General features: G+C 49.7%; 1 protein-coding gene across 1 annotated transcript; it reads left to right on the plus strand.

Moving 5' to 3' along the window:
* The first annotated feature begins 1,899 nt into the window (after positions 1-1,899).
* On the plus strand, positions 1,900-8,258 carry Prok1 (prokineticin 1). Its single transcript, XM_027922054.3, has 3 exons — positions 1,900-1,971; positions 4,707-4,832; positions 7,332-8,258. The coding sequence occupies exons 1-3, from the start codon at positions 1,900-1,902 to the stop codon at positions 7,449-7,451; spliced, it is 318 nt and encodes a 105-aa protein (XP_027777855.1). The 3' UTR covers positions 7,452-8,258.
* The last annotated feature ends 10,628 nt before the right edge of the window (positions 8,259-18,886 follow it).

Below are 18,886 nucleotides of genomic sequence, written 5' to 3' on the forward strand. Positions count from 1 at the left end.
CAACTTCTTCACTGCAATTGTGAATACACAAAATTAGTTTTGTGTATTGTGCGGAAGGGCTGGGGAGGGAGGTCTGAGAAGCAGAGGTATTCAGGAAATAAGGGCTCAGAGGGTTGGCAATATTCTCAAGGCCATGAAGCCAGTGAGCAGTTGGTTAGAAGTCAAGGTGTCTGCTGGTGGGGGTCTGTCTTCCAAGCCACTTGGCCCAGAACCACTGGGCTCTTTCTCTCTGCACTCATCAATGCCTGTCAGCATTTATGTGTAGGGACCCTATTTTCATGAGACACTCCAGGAAAACATAAAGGGCTTTGTGGATGAATCTGTTTGGGAAAAACTATAAGATGTCTTTTCCACTTGCTGCTTTCTATACAAACACATGTGAAAGGTCCTGAAAAGTATGCAGAAAAATGCCAGTACAGTTTGCATAACCCAGTGTTTCCCAAGTCTTTGACTATAGCAATCTTTATTTATTTGTTTAGATAACATCTACAGGTGGAATATCTGTTATCTGAAATTTATGGTACCAGACTGTTTCAGGTTTTGCATTTTTCACATTGTAGAATATTTTCATATACATTATGAGGTACTTTGGAGATGGGCCCCAAGTCTAGACACAAAACTCATTTTATGTTTCATATATACCTTATACATGTAGGCTGAAGGTGATTTTATATGACATTTTAAGTAATGTTGTGCATGTCACGGTTTCGTGGTATGAAATTTTCCACATTTGGCATGGGGTCAAAAAGGTTTGCATTTTGGAGCATTTAAGATGTTAGATTTTTGGAATAGAGGTGGTCAGCCTGTATTAACATATGGCAAAATATATCTGGAAACAATATCAGCTTTTATTGTTATCTAGATGAACTGAATCGTCTGGGAAAGGATCAGGGAACTTTCTCTGGGTTGTCTGGAATAGTGAGGGCTGGAACTAGGGCCATTCCCTCCAGCAAGAAGGGCTATGCCCAAAGTCACCTTTTTATTAGGCTGGCATCTGTGCCCACTGTGTTTGTTTGCCCACAGAGAAGGCCACTGTCATGCTCACCCCATGTAGCAGGAAGGACAGCATTGTAGTTCGTCATACCTTTGAGCTAAAGTTCAGCCCGAGTTTGCTTCTCTTCAGGATGCTGAGAGCATGGGACCTGTGGGGTTGCTGATTATCTGCCTTTGGCTCCTGCACCAGGGTGTTTGCTGGTGTTCATCCTGAGCCCAGTAGAAAGCAGACAGTTAGGTGTCCCACCTGGGAGTGCAACCCCACAAATCTGGACTTGTTTTCTCACTGTCTAATGTCTCTTTATTGGAATTTTCACCTTTCGAGGACCAGGGACAGCACCTTCCCCACTTGTAACTTTTTTAGCTACCTCCGTGTTGATCCCCTGGTAAATGCCCAGATAATTCTTGTTGGGCTGAGTGGGAGGGAATCAATAACACTCCGTGTTTCACGGTTTGGGGCAGGAAAGGATAAATGGTGATGTTACAAATCCCTTAATTCATTACCAAAGCCTCTCTCTGCCCCAAGCAGCATAGAAGGACACCCAGAGGCAGAAAAGAATATCAAGAGCAATGGCACATAGCTTTCTGAAGCTCTGCATTCCTGGAAGAGTTAGAGCGACTGTCAAAGCCCTCGACGTATCCATTTTTATTAGTTTTTGTGATGATTTGATGTTGTTAGGGATTCAGCTCTCATCTTCGCCTCTGAGATCATCTGAATAACGCCGGGAATAGGGAAGGCAAGAACAGAGATGAGGCATCCACAGGCAGCCCTGGACCCGACCATATAAATCTAGGAGGAGGGTGGGGCAGGAGAGCCTGGGCTTCCCAGTTTGCTGGGCACGAGGCTGAGCCGGGGAAGCAGGAGGCATTGGAGAAGACCGTGTTTTGCCTTCACTCCAGGTGGCCATGACAGGTGCCATGAAAGTCTCAATCATGCTCCTCCTAGTAACTGTGTCCGACTGTGCGGTGATCACTGGGGTAAGTCTCTAGCGTTCTCTCTGCCTGGGTTCCAGGACAGTGCTAGGGTCTGCAGGGGATGTAAGCCCGGGAACCACACAGGTGGCTCCGCCATCCAACACACCACAAACCAAAGGGACCCCAGAGAGGGATTGTTTGTGATTTTCAGATTAGTTGGACCTCACTCTGATAAACAGAGTTGGCTTTTAAGAAGCTGTGTTTAAAGAAGATCTTGTTTTAAATGCATTCGGAGACAATTGAGAATTTTTGAAGTTTTAGTCTTTGGGAAAAATGAAGATTCCTGTTGTGTCATTGGGAATTCTTTTATAAAGTGGAATTCATCCCTTAATTTACCTTTTGTGTAAGTTTTGGTTTTCATATACAGTCTGGTCCACATGTCAGTTTTGACGTAGCAGTATGTTAGTTTAATTAAGGGCAGTAATAGCTCATTGGCTGCAATTACATCAGTATCACCCCTACTGCCTCCACTCAGAAAGAAAGAATGTTTTGAAATACTTTTGCTCTGTGCCCAGTTAGTTCTGAGAGGAATACTGGCGACACCAACATTTGGCTAAAAAATGCTCCAAACAGAGGCCAGTAGAGAAGCACTAGGGAGAGATACCAGTTTAACTGGCTTCTAGAAATGCAGACTGACAGCACAGGCTCAGCCCACGGGTGCTGCACACGTCAGTGCTCACGACTCTGTGAGGGTGATGTCCCCTCTGAAGGCTGGCTCTTACTTTGCCCCACTCTGGCATGGATGCCGGTGGTGTTGGGCAGCGGGACTATTCTTACTAAAAGAAAGTAACACTGCACTCAAACCTTTCCTGTCAAAGTCATGAGAAGAAAAGGGGAAATGAACTTTTATTTCAACCACCTCCACCGTTTTTGTGGAGTAATGTCAAACAATGTCTGGAATTGGGTTTGTTTTCGTGTTGGTAGAAAGGATAATTCCATTCTCCTTTCTAAAGGAAAAAGACTGGTTGGTTCAAAAGAGGCACATATATGAAGGGTAAGCTATCGCTTTGGAGATCCAAAACAGGCACGGAACTAGCATAAAGCACTGAAGCTTGGTGGGGGTGGGTGGAAGGGAGAAGCCGGAAGGCCCAGCAGTCCTGCCGTCAGGATGGACTGATGACATCTGGCCCACGGGAAATGCATGACAGCAATGTGAATAGTTAGACAGTAGACCCAGTCGACCTCCATTCTCGGAGTCCTGCTGATGTCCACAGGTAACTTCCAGGAAGAGGCCAAGTTCTGCCCTCTCCACATTCCTCTGTTACCTGGATGGCAAATGTCCCCAAGTTCAAGGCTGTCTGGTCCCACTACCAGAGTGGGACAGCAATGCCCATCCCTGAAAGATAAGAGCCAGGTGGGGGTCTCCTTCCTCCGACTCTCAGCTTTCAGAGCATGGCTAGGTATGAGGGGTGCCCTTGCTGGGCTGGAGACTGGCAGCCAGGTGACCGCTACCCGTGCCTCCTCTGGGTGGAGGGAGTTGGCAACCTCTTTTCCTCCCGGGGCTGAGAAAGTGGGGAACTTCCAGTTCTGGATGCAGTCCCCACATGCAGCCTGAGCCCTCCCCAGCCTCCACTGGAGAAGAGCAAATCAAGACACAGCTTCAAATTTCAGTTCATCGAAAGCACTCAGCTTCTGTAAAGTGGCCAGTTCTGATCTCTACCTGAGTGTGGAGCACTTTTGGTTTCCTGATCCTAGCTTATGGGTAAAGTGGGTTTTGTGGCCTTCTTTACAAATGTCACCTTCTGGAAACCAGGCAGGGACATACAGCCTATTCTGGGAGCCGAGCCCTGTGGGGTCCATTGTTGAGAGCCACAGCCGAAGGGGCCCCAGCAAACTTCCAGCTGCCAGCAAACTTCCAGCTGCCGGCTGATGATTGGCTCACAGCGGCCCCAGCAACATCTAGCTGATTGGCTCCTCTGCGGTGATGCTCATTGGGCTGTTTCCCTGCCCTTTCAGACCACGGAGCTGCTCATTGGGGGACTTTTTTGGCTCCGCCCATGTGACCCAGCCAATCGGCCTCAAGAGCAGGAGGATTGTGGGAGGTGGAGAGAAGCTTTTGTGGGAGAGAGAGGCTTGTGGAAAGCCGGTGGTGGCAGTTGAGGCTCTGAGGGTTTTTCCTGAGAGGCTGTTTTGTTTGGCGTGTGTGGTTCTAAAAATAAAGTTAGTTTCTTTTGACAAGTGGCTCCTGATTGTGCCCAGCCAGACTGCGGCAGTCCATCTCTACTGGGGGGATCCCAGGGGCCAGTAGAGAAGCACTAGGGAGAGATACCAGTTCAATCGGCCTCTATGGCGAGGGGTACCAACATGTGGAACAGGCATCAAGTAAGGGTGCTGAATTTGGGCTGGAGATTCTTGGCTGAAAGCAGCTTAGCACTGACCACTCAGGGGCTTGGGCCATCAGGGACCCTCCCAGCTTTGAGAATTCTAAATCACTCAATCCTACCAGCATCTGCTGAGCATCTACTGGCTCTAGAAGGGTTATCCCTCCTGACCCACTGGACTTTTCAGACAAAGAGGTCTGCCTCCCCACTGAGAGATCTCCAAGGAGCTGGGACAGTCCCTCAAACCCAGATCCTGATGGACACGAAGCATCCTGCCCATGAAGGGAGCAGGGGCAATAACCCCAGTCCAAGGCATGCTGTTGTGATGGGGCCAGGTGACACACAACCCCCCAGAGGACTGCTGGGCTGCAATCTGGCTTCTCACAGGTAGTAGTGCTGCCCTCTCTGTCTCTGCAGGCCTGTGAGTGGGATCTCCAATGTGGAGCACGCACCTGCTGTGCCATCAGCCTGTGGCTGCGGGGGCTGCGGATATGTACCCCACTGGGACAGGAAGGAGAAACGTGCCACCCCAGCAGCCACAAGGTAGGTGACCACGCAACACACATTTGGTTTGTGTGTTCAGGTGAGCCCTGAGCTGCACAGGACGGGAGGTCCTGGGGCCTGGCTCTAGCCAAGATCACCAGGGCTGGAGCTTCTGAGTACAGTTCTGCTTCCTCCACAGCTGAGCAGGCCCCTGAATGCCAGAGGGGAAGCGGGCAGTCACAGAGGGCTGTCTGCTGCCCACCCCCACAAACACCCACCTTACTCAGTGTCCCACAGACGATGTTTGTGCATCTCACAGGGCCTGACATCCTGAGCTATGATCTTCTAGACAGGCTGGAGAACCACTAAGACAATTTGATTTTATAGCAGCCCTGGGCCATGGTGAGGAAACAGATCCAGCAAGGTCACGTGACTTGCTCAATGCATAGTCACCGAGGCAGCTGGGACTGGAACTGCAGTTTTCTGACATCAACTCTAGCTACATGTCATTGATGTTGGGACTGCCTCCTTTGCGGGGACAGCCAGAGTCCTTGCTTCCCCAATGTTGAAGTATAACACCAGAGAAGCACGCCGAGGCAAGGTCAGGGTGGAAAATAGAGGCTTTATTAAAGGACAGCAGAAAAGACTTCTCCTGGAGGAAGAAGGGGACACAAGAGATGGAATCCGTGGAAGTGCGGTTGTCTCCCCTTTTTATACCTAGGGTCTTCATCTGCCCCCCCCATTCCTGTCCCCTGTTCTGTTATCTTTCAGTGATGGAATGTAGGTGGGAAGGCCCGAAGGGTGGGGCACAGGTGGGCCAAAGAAGTAATCTGGGCAGGAAGGACTTTTGGGTCAGCATCTTCAATTTTGCAGGAAGCTGTTTCATTAACATTTCTTTGGGATGGGCTCCGGCCTTGGGTTTTTCCTGGACTTCATTAACATTCCAAGAGTTCTGCTCTGCCCCCCCCCCCCCCTTCATTCTCAACATGGCCTCCATTTTGGATCTTACTCCATCTTAGACCCGATTTCCCTAACTACACTGACTACCTAACTTTAAATCTGGCTTCAGTCGTACTGGTCATGCAGACTGTTAGGCCTGGAGAGGGGGTTATGGCCATTTCCAGTTCTTTACTTGCTGTGTGATCTTGGGTAACTAGCATGACTGCTTTTTGCCTCATGTATACATTAAAGGGAGCCCACTGATTCCCCCCTGCAGTCTCTTATCCATCTGAGAAATCTGGATTTTGAAAGGGTCTCAAATGCCCTTTGCTCCCTTGGAAACCTCCCTCAGAGACCTGCCTTCAAGAACGTGAAATCAGCTGGGGGTGGTGGTGCCTCCCCGTGATCTCAGTGCTAAGGCAGGAGGATCACAAGCCCAAGGCAACTTAGTGAAGCCCCAAGTGATTTAGTAAGACCCTGTCTCAAGAATAAAGAACAAAAAGGGCTGGGGATGCGGCTCAGTGGTAAAGCACCCCTGGGTTAAATCCCTGGTACCAACAAAACAAACAAACAACAAAGCAACCATGAAATAAGACCCCCAAAATGATGGCTCCTCTACACAACGGTTCTGAAGCCAGGCCAGCAGGTACTTGGAACACACATTTCAAGAAGGCTGTCACTCTTTTGTGCCCTAAGCATCTAGTGAGGGCTCTGCTTCCATCCCCTGGCAGCCAGCTCCCAGCCACAGGGTGTAGAGGAGCCCACAGGGCCTTTGCTTCTGCATGGTCAACGGGTGCAGACAAAACTGGGGGGCGGGGTTAGGGGGCTATGCGGGGTGGGGCCTGACATCCAGATTCAGGCATCTTACAAGATTCGGTGCCCCGTCGGGGGTGAGACTCCTCCAGTAGTGTCCCTCTCAATCTTGGCCTTTTCCCCACACCATGAGGAGGTGGTGGGGAGGCTGTGCAGCTCGGCGGCCCCCTTTGCCTTGGAGTGTGTGGGGCTTCAGTGCAGATCCATATTCCCAGCGGGGACCTGAGTGATAATAAAACTAACACGGAGGGCCTCCTACAAGCCACTCTGCAGACGAAGCTTTTTGTAAATATATACTTTAAACCTCTTCCAGCCACATTGTAGGTGCTATTAGCCCATTTTACAGATAGCAGAGTGGATGTGCAGCAAGGTTAACTAAAACCTGGTGTCTGACACTGAACCTGTGCTCGTGGTTCCTAATCAGCCCCCCCTCAAGGATTCCTTGGTGGTCTGGTGGCCCTCTGGGCAGCGAGTCAGAGTGCAGAGACTGTGTGTCCCACATGGCTGCCCCCAGGCACCCACCAGAGTTGAGCACATAACCTAACACAGTAGGTGTCTAGTCAACAGAGCTGGGCGTGGGTGCTGCGTCTGAAGACCTGGGTACACGTCTAGCTCCTCCATAGGTGAGCCGAGGTCCTCGCAAGCTGCTCGATCACCCTGTACCTCGGTTCCTCAGCTATAACCTCTAGTATTGCTGGGCGAGGCTGTGTGGGAGGTGGAGTGAGGCATTCGACAGGGCTGGGCCCCCAGAGGCTCCGGCTGGAGGCCACCCCTGTGGGTGAAGGTGTCCCTCTCTGCTCTCCCCAGGTCCCCTTCTTCCGGAAACGCCAGCACCACACCTGTCCCTGCTCACCCAACCTGCTGTGCTCCAGGTTCCTGGATGGAAGATACCGCTGCTCCACAGACTTGAAGAACATCAATTTTTAGGAGCTTGTCCAGGCTCAGACACCCACCAGGCTTCCTCCCGAGTCCAGCCTGGGGTCACCTCTTCTGGATTGTTATTTCTACCGTGCAGCCTGCTCCCCGCAATCCCTCAGTCCTATACTGCCCATCTGGATCTTTCCCGTCTGGTATACCAGAGGGCACATGGACCAGCGACCTTCACTATGGCACAGTTGGGTCAGCCTGTGGTTGCTGGCCCTGAGAGGTGGCCAGCCAACTTCTCTCCCCTGTTCAACCTTCCTGAGAGGCTGTGAGCTGTGGAGAAGACATTGTCCTCCTCCCTGACATTCCCCAGCACAGGCCCCTGGGCGCATTGCCCTTGGCCCTCCGCCCTATCATGTGAGGTCTGGAAGGGCCAACCTGAGCATGGTTCCTTCTCTTCTGGTGGAGTAACTCCTGATTTTTAGACCACAGGCCCAAGGCCAGCTCTTCCCAGAAGGCACAAGGTAGTCACCTGGAGTAGGGTGTGGGACGCCAGGTTAGTCAGGCAAGCCAACTTCCTCATAACTCTAGTCTTGTGACCTTGGGCCTGCAAAGTCCCTAAAGGCCTTCCTAATACTTCACCAGTTACCAGAGAGCTCCAGCCCCCAGAGCTTCACCATTACAATGAAAATGGTGGGGCCTGATCTCATTTGATGTGGACAATTTAGAAGGGGATTAGGGAGTTTCCTTACACAGCCCTTTTCCAAGGATCAGTCCCTGTGAGCAAATCTGCAACCGTGAGGCAGGTCCTCCCCTGCCTCGTTATGGAGGAGCAGGGCCCTCTGGCTTCCAATAAAAGAAGGAACCAAACCAGGGTGTGTGGCTGTGGTGTTCCTGTTTCTGACGGGGTGTAGATCTGTGTGGGCCCAAGTTGTGGTGGGGGAGGGGCAGTGTTTTGGAGCACGGGATTTTGGGGGTCTCTTCGATGAGGGGGTGACAGGCAGCTTGGAGGGCTTGGGCAAGGAGGGCTTAGGTGGGAGACTCTACTGAGGAGGCAGCTTAGCAGGGTCCGATTGCAACTCTCATTTTTGAAATTTGGTCCCTTTGCTTTTGTTGACCACTTGACCCTACCAGGTGACCTTGTGCCTGGGACAAGGAAGAATCTGGAGTTGGCCTCATTTCTGAACCCCAGGATGGGAGCTTCCCCTACATTCAGGTTGCTGGTCCCACTCTTCATCTCCACATTAGCACCTGTCCTAGTAAAACATAAAATATAAACACGTAAAAAAAAAAAAAAAAAAAAACCCAAACAAACAAAAAACCCCCAAACAACAAACAAACCCATAAAATACAAAAAGTCTATCATATCCCACTCTGTTTCTCAGGAGCCCCCTAACACCCTGCCCAGGCTGCCCCTCTTCAGCCCCTCCTGAGAGCAGGCAGTGGCAGACCCATCCACGGGCTGAGCCACCTGTTTCATCTAATTGGACTTATTCTCAATTTTTTTTTATATTAGAAACTTGATGGGGCTGGGGATGTGGCTCAAGCGGTAGCGCGCTCGCCTGGCATGCGTGCGGCCCGGGTTCGATCCTCAGCACCACATACAAACAAAGATGTTGTGCCTGCCGAAAACTAATAAATAAATAAATAAATAAATATTTAAAAAAAAAAAAAAAAAAGAAACTTGATGAATGTATCATGGACTGTGTCCCAGTTTCCTGCTGCTGTTGGTAAAGACAAAGGGCAGATAGGAGCAGATGGGGAGGCTCAGAAAAACATATTTGTGAGTATTTATATTTAGAAATGATGTTCATAAACATAGTTCCTAAAAATAATCTACTTATAAGAATAATATGTCCCCAAGACAAATGAATTCTAGAATAAGATCAGGTTCAAGACGCATCATCCGCATCTCCTATTTGGCTCCAGGATGCACCCGTCCCTCGTATTTGGCTCCAACTCTTTCATCCTCAACTGGTGGTATTTGGCGCCATCTAGTGACAATAGTAGGAACAGCAAGAAGAGCTGATAGGGGAGGAGAGAGTCCACCTCCTCAGAGCAGATGGGGACCATAAGTATCCCAGACATCTAGACTCAGCTGGAGGTTTAGAGGGACAGTGTTTTCAGCTGTGGCAAGAAATCTGCGGCCCTAAGGACCACAGAAAAATACCAAGTGCCGCTTGGAGTTCTGTCTCATTGCAGCTGCTCTTTCTTGAAGCTGATGTCATCTTTTAGGACATCTCCTCTCACAGCTTCTCCGGCATGAGGGCAGAGTGGAGGGAGGTGAGGACTACCTGCCACCTCCATCTGTGTGTCCCCAGGATGTTTTATGGCTGGGCAGAGCTGCCTCCTGAGGCGGCTCCATGCTCACGGCCCATCCCTCACCTGTGTTTTTATCCGTCTGGGTTAATGCGAGTCACACAGAGGAGGGCAGAAGCCACAGTGGAGAATCTGCCCTGGGGTCTGCTGAGAACCTAAGATGCTCCGAGAAGATTTGGGGGAACTGAAGCCTCCTCCACCTGTTCAGTCAGTGTGAGCAGGGACGGTGCCGGCCACAGGACCCCAGCGACTGAGCCAGCAGGAGAGCACGGATGGATGGCCATTTCTCCTATGTGGCCATCCCTGGGCGAGGGATCTGAGCCTCCAGGCTGGAGGAGGCTGTGTCCAGAGATGAGATCCAAGGAGGCCCAGGACCCTCCCAGAGCCAGAGGGAAAGGTCACCTCCACCGAGGCTCCAGGGCTGGAGTTCAGCTTGCTGACACAGGACTCACTTTTCACAGACTGTGTTTATCGAGGGTGGCTTTGGGTGGGTCCAGAGGGCAACATTTTGCATTCTTGCCCTTTCACACTCTTGACAGTGACCATTCCTGGACTCCAGAAGCTGCTGTCTAAACATTCGCCTCTCAGATCAGCCCAAGAGTCAACCTGAAGGAGTTGCCTGGAGTGTACCGAGATATCAGATTCTGCCAGGTGGCGAGGAAGCACAGGTGGGGAGGGTGGATAAGGGCAAGTTCACTGTTGGGGTGTTTTCAGAGATGCTCCTTTCAATCATGAATCAGACAGGAAAGCAACAAACTCCCTCTAAACAAGTAGCTCTTTTCAATCCTTGCTGAGTAGATGAGTAAAATAGGGATCCAAACAGTGGAGTAGTATTCATCCTTGAAAAAGCAATGAAGTACTGATACATACTGTTAGAGTCTGTAAACAAGTCAGGATGGCGCCTGGCAAATGTTAGAGTCTGTAAACAAGTCTGAATGGCCCCTGGCATTTTGCCAGAGGGAGTGGTTTGTGAAGTAACGCCAGCGAGCCATTAAGTGTGGAGATTCCTTGTTGGTTGACTGCTGTATAGAGTTTATGTTAATTAGATAAGCTGTGTGGAATGTATAAATACCCCTCCTGTCCTACAATAAACGGTTCCCACTCCTGCTGTATCAATCTACACAAGTTGCCCCCCGCCCCGGTTATTTTGCTGCAGCTGGACTGCGGCAACACACTACCTCCTGGATGATTCCAAAACATTGTGCTAAATGAAGGAAGCCAATCATCAGAGACTGTATCTTGTACAGTTCCATCTATGTGAAATGCCCAGTGTAGGCAAATCTGTAGAGATAGAAAGTAGATTAGTGGTTGGCAAGGATGGGGGATAGGTGAGCAGTGCTTGCTGGAAAATGCATGGCTTCCTTTCAAATAGCTATTTTTTTGGGGGGGCAGGGTACCAGGGATTGAACCCATGGACACTCAACCACTCAACCAGCCCTAATTTGTATTTTATTTGGAGGCAGGATCTTACTGAGTTGCTGAGGCTGGCTTTGAACTTGGAAGAGGTCCTCCTGCCTCAGCCTCTCAAGTGGCTGGGATTACAGGTATGTGCCACTGTGCTCAGCTCAAATAGGTATTTTTAAAAATGCTCATTTAACACTCACTTTATGGGGGTGAGAAGAATAACTTCACGGCAACCGAAAATGTATACATTTGGCCCTCCAAACCTGTGGATTCCACTGTGGATCCAAAATACTTTTCAAAAAATGTATCTGGACTGAACATATATAGGTTTTTTTTCTTGATATTATTCTGTAAGTGATACAGTATAACAACTCTTCACTTAGCATTTACATTGTGTTTAGTATTAAAAGTAGTCTAGAGGATATTTAAAGTGTGCCGGAGGATGTGTGTAGATTATATGTAAGTGCTATGACATTTTCTGAAGGGACTTAAGCATCCATAGGTTTTGATATCTTTGGGGATCCTGAAACAATCCCCCAATGGATATCGAGGGATGAGTGTACCTATTCACGTATGAACCAAATAAGGTATTTTTTAATATGCGGTTTTCTATCCTAGATTACTTTTTGAATGGAATACCAGATGTTAGCAATTCAGATTATAAAATCATGTAAATGACAAAAAAGTAAGAACCCTCATTAGCAGTACAAAATCGGATACCATGCACTCTTTCCAGTGGTGACTGCATCTTCAATGAGCATACGGGACTTTTTTTTATTCCACTGGGGGCGTGGCTCACCTAGGTGGGGGCAGAGAAGCCCCTCTGCAGGGTGGCTCATTGCACAGGTGCAACAGGAGCTAAGTCCTCTTGGGGTTCCCGCCTTTTCAGAATCAAGACTAGACAGCCAATCCTGGGTAGGAATACAGTTACCAGGTGGAATCCCAACCCGGGTGGGAACAGGGGTGGGATATTCCTGTCCTTTAAAGTCCAAATCCACAGAATTAAGAGATGAGCCACTTTCAGGTGGGCAAAAGAGTCAGCTTCCTTTGTCGGGGCACCCTGACCCAGGCTTGTAATCCCAGCAACTTGGCTGGGAGGCAGGAGACTTGCAAGTTGAGGCCAGCCTCTGCGGCTCAGTGAGACCCTGTCTCCAAATAAAAAAATGCCCTGGGATGTATAACTCAGTAGTAAAGCACCCCTGGGTTAGATTCCCCACTCCCTCCTGCTCCCCTCCCCGGCAAAAAGTCAGCTTCCCCTCCTCCTGTGAAACTTTCCATTCAACATCTGTGAAGGGACACAGCCTGCACCCACCCTTTCCTGCTGCCCCCACCCCCTCCTGCTTGCCTAGGATGAGCAGTGCCCGGGGCTCTGGAAGACAGCCTGGCCTAGGTCACAGGAGGGCTATCAGCCCCTGGCCCACTTGAAGCCCCTGCTATTCATAGGTCACAGAGAAGTAAACTGTGGGATGACTCTTCAGAGCTCTGCAGGGATTTGCCTGGTGAAGGCAGGAGGAGACCCCAGGCCTGGTGGGGGCAAAGGACCCTCATTTGGGGGCAAAAAATTGGAAAAGGAGAATCAGCTGGGCCTCTGTGGACAGTAACACTGATGAGTCAGGAGCCGTGGGCACATTTCTGACAGAGACAAGTGGGAGAGGAGTCCTTGCAATTCTGTCAACAAACTAAACCACGAGAATTAAGTTAAAAAAAAATATATATATATATGTTCAATGGCAGCTCCACATATCCTTGTCACTTCACATCATGCTTCATGCTTATTGGCATTTCTCACTGAATTATCAGCGATCACCTTATGTTCCTGGGCAGGCAGGGCAACACAATGGTTAGTGACACAACCTGCCAGAGTCTGAGCCCTGGGTCAGCTGCTTACTAGCTGGTGACTTTGGTCAGGTTACTTAACTCTCTGCTTCTCAGTTTCCCTGTCCGTAAAATGTCAATCATCACAGCACCCGCCTCTTAGGATTGCTATAAGGACTTATTGTTAGTGCCTGCAAGCACTTAGGATAGCGCCTGCTAGGCAGAAGCACCGACAGAATGGTGAAGAGTTGTTTGTCTTCTTTATGAAGATGCCAAAGACAGTGCTGGTTGCTTGGCCCAGCATCTGGGCCTCTTTTGACCAGGTCACTAAGCCGGTGTTATCTGTAGGCCTTTTTTTAGGGGGCCGGGTAAGCTAACCAGACCAGGAAGGAACTAAAATCCTTTTCTTAGATGTGTTTTAATGTCCCAGAATTTGAATAAGGATTTTATGGAAATCACCATTTGTTCAGATTATGTTCTATTATTATTATATGAAGTTCAAAAGCCCAGGTTTATGTAGGCAGAACTTGATTATCAACTCTGTTTGGGAGCAGAGATACGCCGCAAATCTTATCTTAGTGCTTCTTAATACGTTGTTTAAACATATGAGTCACTGTTTCAAAGTAAATTGGAGTGTTTGCTCAATACGGGTGATGATCTTAATGCTGTGCTATTTCCCCACCCCCGCCCCCACCCCAGGAAAAGCATAAGGTGAGTAGGCTCTGAATTCTGTTCGGATTCTTAGATTGTGTTCAAGTTGAAACCCACCACAGGCTCCAGTGTGTTCCCTGAGACATACCCCACTGCTGCTGGTGGCTGCCCCAGGAGTAGGCAGCACGAGGAAATGTCACTTGGCCCACAGACGGGCGGTTGGTTCCTCGCTCACGTGTGCACAGCAGAACCAGAGGAAGATGTCTCAGCACTGATTCCTGGGAATCCAATTCCCTGGGGCCTTTCACCCACCCTCCTCCACCTGTGACCCCATACCATGGTCCCTGCACCTTCTGCCCTTGTAGAAACACGGCCCTAGCCTGTCAGTCACCTCCACCTTTGGAGGAGATCAATTACACAAATAATGACAATTCTCTTTTGAGAATTGCTTTCCAAGGGGCAGAGAGGCCAGTTCCCTTTAGGAAAAACTCTAGTTAAGCCAGTGTGTGGTCTTCTGCTAAAACAATGGTGAGCCAGACAATAGAGAAGGCAGGAAGAATGAGCCTTGGAGCCCGGGGCTATGCCCACCCAGAACTAGGTTCCAGGGGCACATTGCTGTCCCTGCTGAAAACCTCAGTCGCCAAAGTGGAAAGGAATACAAAGAGAGGGGACAGCCGAGGAAGGGAGAGAGTAGGTCCCTTCAAGGGGCAGTAATTTTTGCTCACCCCAAGGCCTGCAGCTGAGCCCCCACCTGGATGCTGGGAACCTCTGCTTAGTGAAGAGGCTGAACTGACTGCCCAGGGCCCCAATCCAGGAGGCACACATGTGTCCTGCACACACTGCTCAGCTCTACCCGGACTTCGCTGGGAAGAGGTGAAAGGGACCCAAGCTGCCAAAGGGGACACAAGTGCATGTCAGAGAATCAGGGCAGCAAAGAATGGGTGCTGCCCACTGTGGGAGCCTGTGAAGGTCTCTCAGTAGCATCAGGTCCATGGACAGAGGCAGCCCTCAGTATGCTCTCAGGCCAAGGGCAAGGGCATCTGAGAGCCAGTTCTGCAGGCTGGCCAAACCTGCTCCCATTAGCCTTCAGAAAGGAGTTTCAGAGGCTCCCGAGGCAGAGTCAGGGGAGGGGCTTCAGGGGAACTAAGTGTTTGGGAGCCTTTGGTCCCTGCAGGTTGACTGGTCCCTGCAGGTTGACAAGTCCCAGCCAGAGAAAAGTGAGAGAGAAACTTCTTGCCTCAGCATGGTCTCCAGGGCCCTCCCTGGCAAGGGATAGCTATGAATAACTAGGTGGTCACTGGTGTGGTCTCAGGAAATTCACTTTCTTCCTCTCCTTGGAGTCCATGGGTGCTTCTGATCATGGGGAATGTTTCCGTGGTCACCACATCCCCGACAGCCTGCACCCTCCCCAGAGCCCTGGACCACGGGATACCAGTGGACACAACCTGACTGCAAGGCATGTGAGCTGGGAGGGGCTCCAATGCTTTTCCGCAGAGGTGTCCCGAGCCCCTTGGGGAGCTGGGGACAATCTGAGGTGGGGCTGGGCCCAGCATCTCCCACCCCCTCTCAGACTCTGCCCTCTGTTCCTTCTTCCTTGAGGACCCTCTCTTCCTGCTGTCTTCTCTCTGTCCTCCAGGCTGGAGGTCTGAGTGGTCCTAGTGGTCCTGGGACCTAAGTTCAGATATCATCTCAGCTCCTCGGGGATGCAGGCAGCTCTCAGGGTTGGGAAACATTAATCCCTGCTGGCTCCATAGGGGCTCCCTTGAGAGGTTCCCACTGCAGGGCCCTGTCTCCGCCAGCTCTAGGGGTTAGCATCACATGGGGGTGCTTGTTAAGTACCCAGAGTGCTCTGTCCTACCCCAGAACCACTGGATCCATATTTCTGGAGAGAAGTTCTGGGAAGCTCGGAGACTTAGTGGCTTGAGAAATGGAAGGGGATTAGGCGAGGAGACCCAGCAACTCACTCTTCTCAGTTGAGTCTGCTGCTGCCCCCCACCTGGTAGCTGTATGACCACAGCTTGGGAGGCAGCTTCTCTAACCTCGGTTTTCTCCTGGGTAAAATGGAGTTCCTGCTACAACCTACCTCACAGGCTGCTGTGAGGGCTGGGCGGGCTGGGTCGAGCCCAGGGCTTGGCTCTAGCCATGCAGAAATGTGAACAATAATTAGAGACAAGCTCAGGTGGGAAAGTGCTCCCTGGACTGATAGGAAGATTTATATAATCTTATAAAAAGTGGATTGTGCCCTCCTTTTGATAAAGATAGCGTGTTAGCTTTTGGTTCCTGTGACCAAAATACCTGACATAAACAACTGAGAGGAGGAAAGGTTTATTTTGGCCCCTGGTTTTGCTATTGGAGTCCCGGGCCAGGCCGGACTCTGAGGATCCAACAGTCAGGTCCAGACGCTTGGCCCCAAGACTAAACAGGAAAGGTCATGGTGAAAAAGAACAAGGAGCATTGATAGTGTCCCCTAACTTGGAAGACCAGTGCACTCGTGTCCTTAACCCTGTTTTTGAGGGGCTGACAATGACCCTGAGGTTTGTTGTTTTCTTGTTTTGTTTTGTTTTTGGTACCAGGAATTGAACCCTGAGTAACCACTGAGCTACATCCCCAGCCCTTTTTAAATATTTGTATTAAGAGGCAGGCTCTCACTGAGTTTTTAAGTGCTTCAATAAGTTGCTGAGGCTGGGTTTGAACTCATGATCCTCCTGCTTCAGCTTCCTGGGTTTTTGGGATTACAGATATGCATGCATCATCATAAACGGCTGACCCTGAGGTTTTATAGAGAGGGGAATGAGGGCAGGGATTGGGGGTTTGCACAGCCAGAGGCTTTTCACAGCTGCCAAAGCAGGTGATCTTGGTCAGGTGTGGTCTGTCGATTGTTATCTCAGGATTGGCCAGGCAGGGCCAGTTGCCGTTGCCCCAGGGGTAGCCTTCCACTCCTCACAGATGTTTATTGGATTAGACCTTGTTCCTGGGATCCCAGGTGACTTGGAGCAAAGGGATACAAGATGGAGGCAGAGATGTCAAGTCTTTTAGCCATCCATTGGACATATGCAGGCAAAAGTGAAGAGTCTCAAAGGTCTTTGCTGTAATTTCAGAGGTCTCAGTGCATGGTTGGCCCACTCAACTGCCTGAGGAGAGGCAGAACATCATGGTGGAAGAGCAGGGTGGAGAAAAGCTGCTCAGCTCTTGGTGGCTGGGAAGAAGAGAGGGGAGCAGGGACAGGAGATGCCAGGGAGAAGACAAACCCTTCCAGGACGTACCCCCAGCGACCTACTTCCTCTAACTAGGTCCTAACTCCTGTAGTCCATTCAGCTACCCACAGAGGAGGGCAGAATCCTTGGGGTTCAATCATAGCCTAAAAGCCCTGCCTCTGAGCCTTGCTGCATTGGGAATCATTCTTTCAACATAAGACTTTGAGGGACTTTCCAGATCCAAACCATAACAGATGGTGTCTGTGCCCACCAATCCCCAAAGGGCAAGTATAGAACTGTCTTCAGGTTGCAATCAATAAATAGCCTGTGCCCATTCTACCTCTACCCCATGAAGGGGTCCAAGTGGAGTGAGGCTGACCTCCAGCTGCCTGCTCCCACTCCCCGCCCCAGAGGATGAGCTGGTCAGAGCCTTTGCTCATGCTTTCCAGTCTGTCTCCCTCACTCCAGGATTCTTGCCACAGCTGCCGCTGCCTCCTCCTCCCCCTCCTCCTCCCCCTCCTCCTCCCCCTACCCTCCCCCTCCTCCTCCTCCTCCTCTTTCTTCTTTTTAAATACACCCCCAAGAATAACCCACCCAGGATTTGACTGCATGTTGTAGCCCTCTCCATTTTTTAAACCACAGTCTGTTCAGTTCAAGGTCAAGACTTTAACTTGGGCTATTTATAATTGCCACGATGAAGCCGGATGTTAGTTTCAAAGTAGTCACGCCAGATGTCAACTTGGAAGTTGAAAGACAGACAAGCCATCTTATAAGTTAATGTTGCCTATGATTAATATTAGATATTTTACTTTTTCTTTTTTTTAAAGAGAGAGAGAGAATTTTTAATATTTATTATTTTTTTTTTAGTTTTGGGCGGACACAACATCTTTGTATGTGGTGCTGAGGATCGAACCCGGGCCGCACGCATGCCAGGCGAGCGCGCTACTGCTTGAGCCACATCCCCAGCCCGAATATTAGATATTTTTCATACCTACTCATCTCAGAGGAAAAAAAAAATCCTCTTTCATTGATGTAGCTGGATGGTGCGCAGCCCTTCCATTGAGGTAGGGCTACTAAAAGTGTTCTGGTACAGCTTCAGCCAAAGATGTGGTTCATAGGGTTGTGGCAATCTGTGGCTGGGAACAAATGACATTGGGCAAAGGACTTGGGATGGTGCGTGTTGGTAGTAGGCATGATGTGCTTCTTGGGCAGAAGGATCTCTCCTCGCCTCCTTCCAAGTTATCCTGAAATGTTGGTGGCAGGAGCATCATGTAGCTTTCATCCAGTCCTTGAGTTGGGAGCAAGACAGTGTCCAAGCTAGGGGAGGAGAACCCCACTTCTCTCATTTCATCTTTCTCTCTCTGAACCTAAGTTATTTTCTCAGTGACTTCCTTGATTAGTGGAGCATCTATCCTCTGGGTGCCTGGCTAGACTTGCCCAGGGAAGTGCTAGATACTTCCAGAAATAACATCATTATATCCCTTATATCTGTCTGTTCTAGTATTCATACCGGGGATTTCTTTTAATCAAGTGTGGTAAGACACAAGGACATGGAAATGATTGTTAGGAAAGAAGAAATTTATACCCACAGATCCCTAAAAGGAGGAGGCACAGATCACCAGGCAGGGTGACTTGGGGATGCGCCAGGGTTGATCAGGAGGTAGAAGAAGGGTAAAGAGCATGGTCCAAAGCCTTTATTGGGGTTCTTGTAGGAAGAAATGGGCAACCCAGTGTAGTTATTTTGAGTAATCTTAGGATTGGATAGTTTGAATCATTTTAGTGGGCTCTGGGGTAGTTCCTAGTTGTGTCTCTGAGCCTGATTCAGTGGAAGGGGAATGTTGCTTGGTGTGTAAGTTTGGTGAAGGAGCTGAATGGAGTGTGGGCTCTGGATTGGGTGGCTTCCATATAAAAAGCATGTTGCTAGAAGTGTCATTTGCTTCCTCTAGGAATTATCAAATACCTGAGATAGTCGACATTCAAAGATAAAAGGCTGACTTTGGCTCCAAGTTTTGGAGGTTTCAGTCTGTGGTTGGCTGACTCCATTACTTTGTACCTGTGATAAAGCAGCTCATCAGGGCAGGGGGCACATGATGGAGCAAAGCTGCTCACTTCATC

Source organism: Marmota flaviventris, chromosome 10 (assembly GCF_047511675.1).
Source record: "Marmota flaviventris isolate mMarFla1 chromosome 10, mMarFla1.hap1, whole genome shotgun sequence".
Lineage (NCBI taxonomy): Eukaryota > Metazoa > Chordata > Mammalia > Rodentia > Sciuridae > Marmota > Marmota flaviventris.

Coding starts and splice junctions, on each gene's coding strand:
- Prok1 (XM_027922054.3), top strand. CDS start 1,900: ATGACAGGTGCCATGAAAGTCTCAATCATGCTCCTCCTAGTAACTGTG. Junction 1,972..4,706: donor ACTGTGCGGTGATCACTGGG/GTAAGTCTCTAG, acceptor CTGTCTCTGCAG/GCCTGTGAGTGGGATCTCCA. Junction 4,833..7,331: donor GCCACCCCAGCAGCCACAAG/GTAGGTGACCAC, acceptor TGCTCTCCCCAG/GTCCCCTTCTTCCGGAAACG.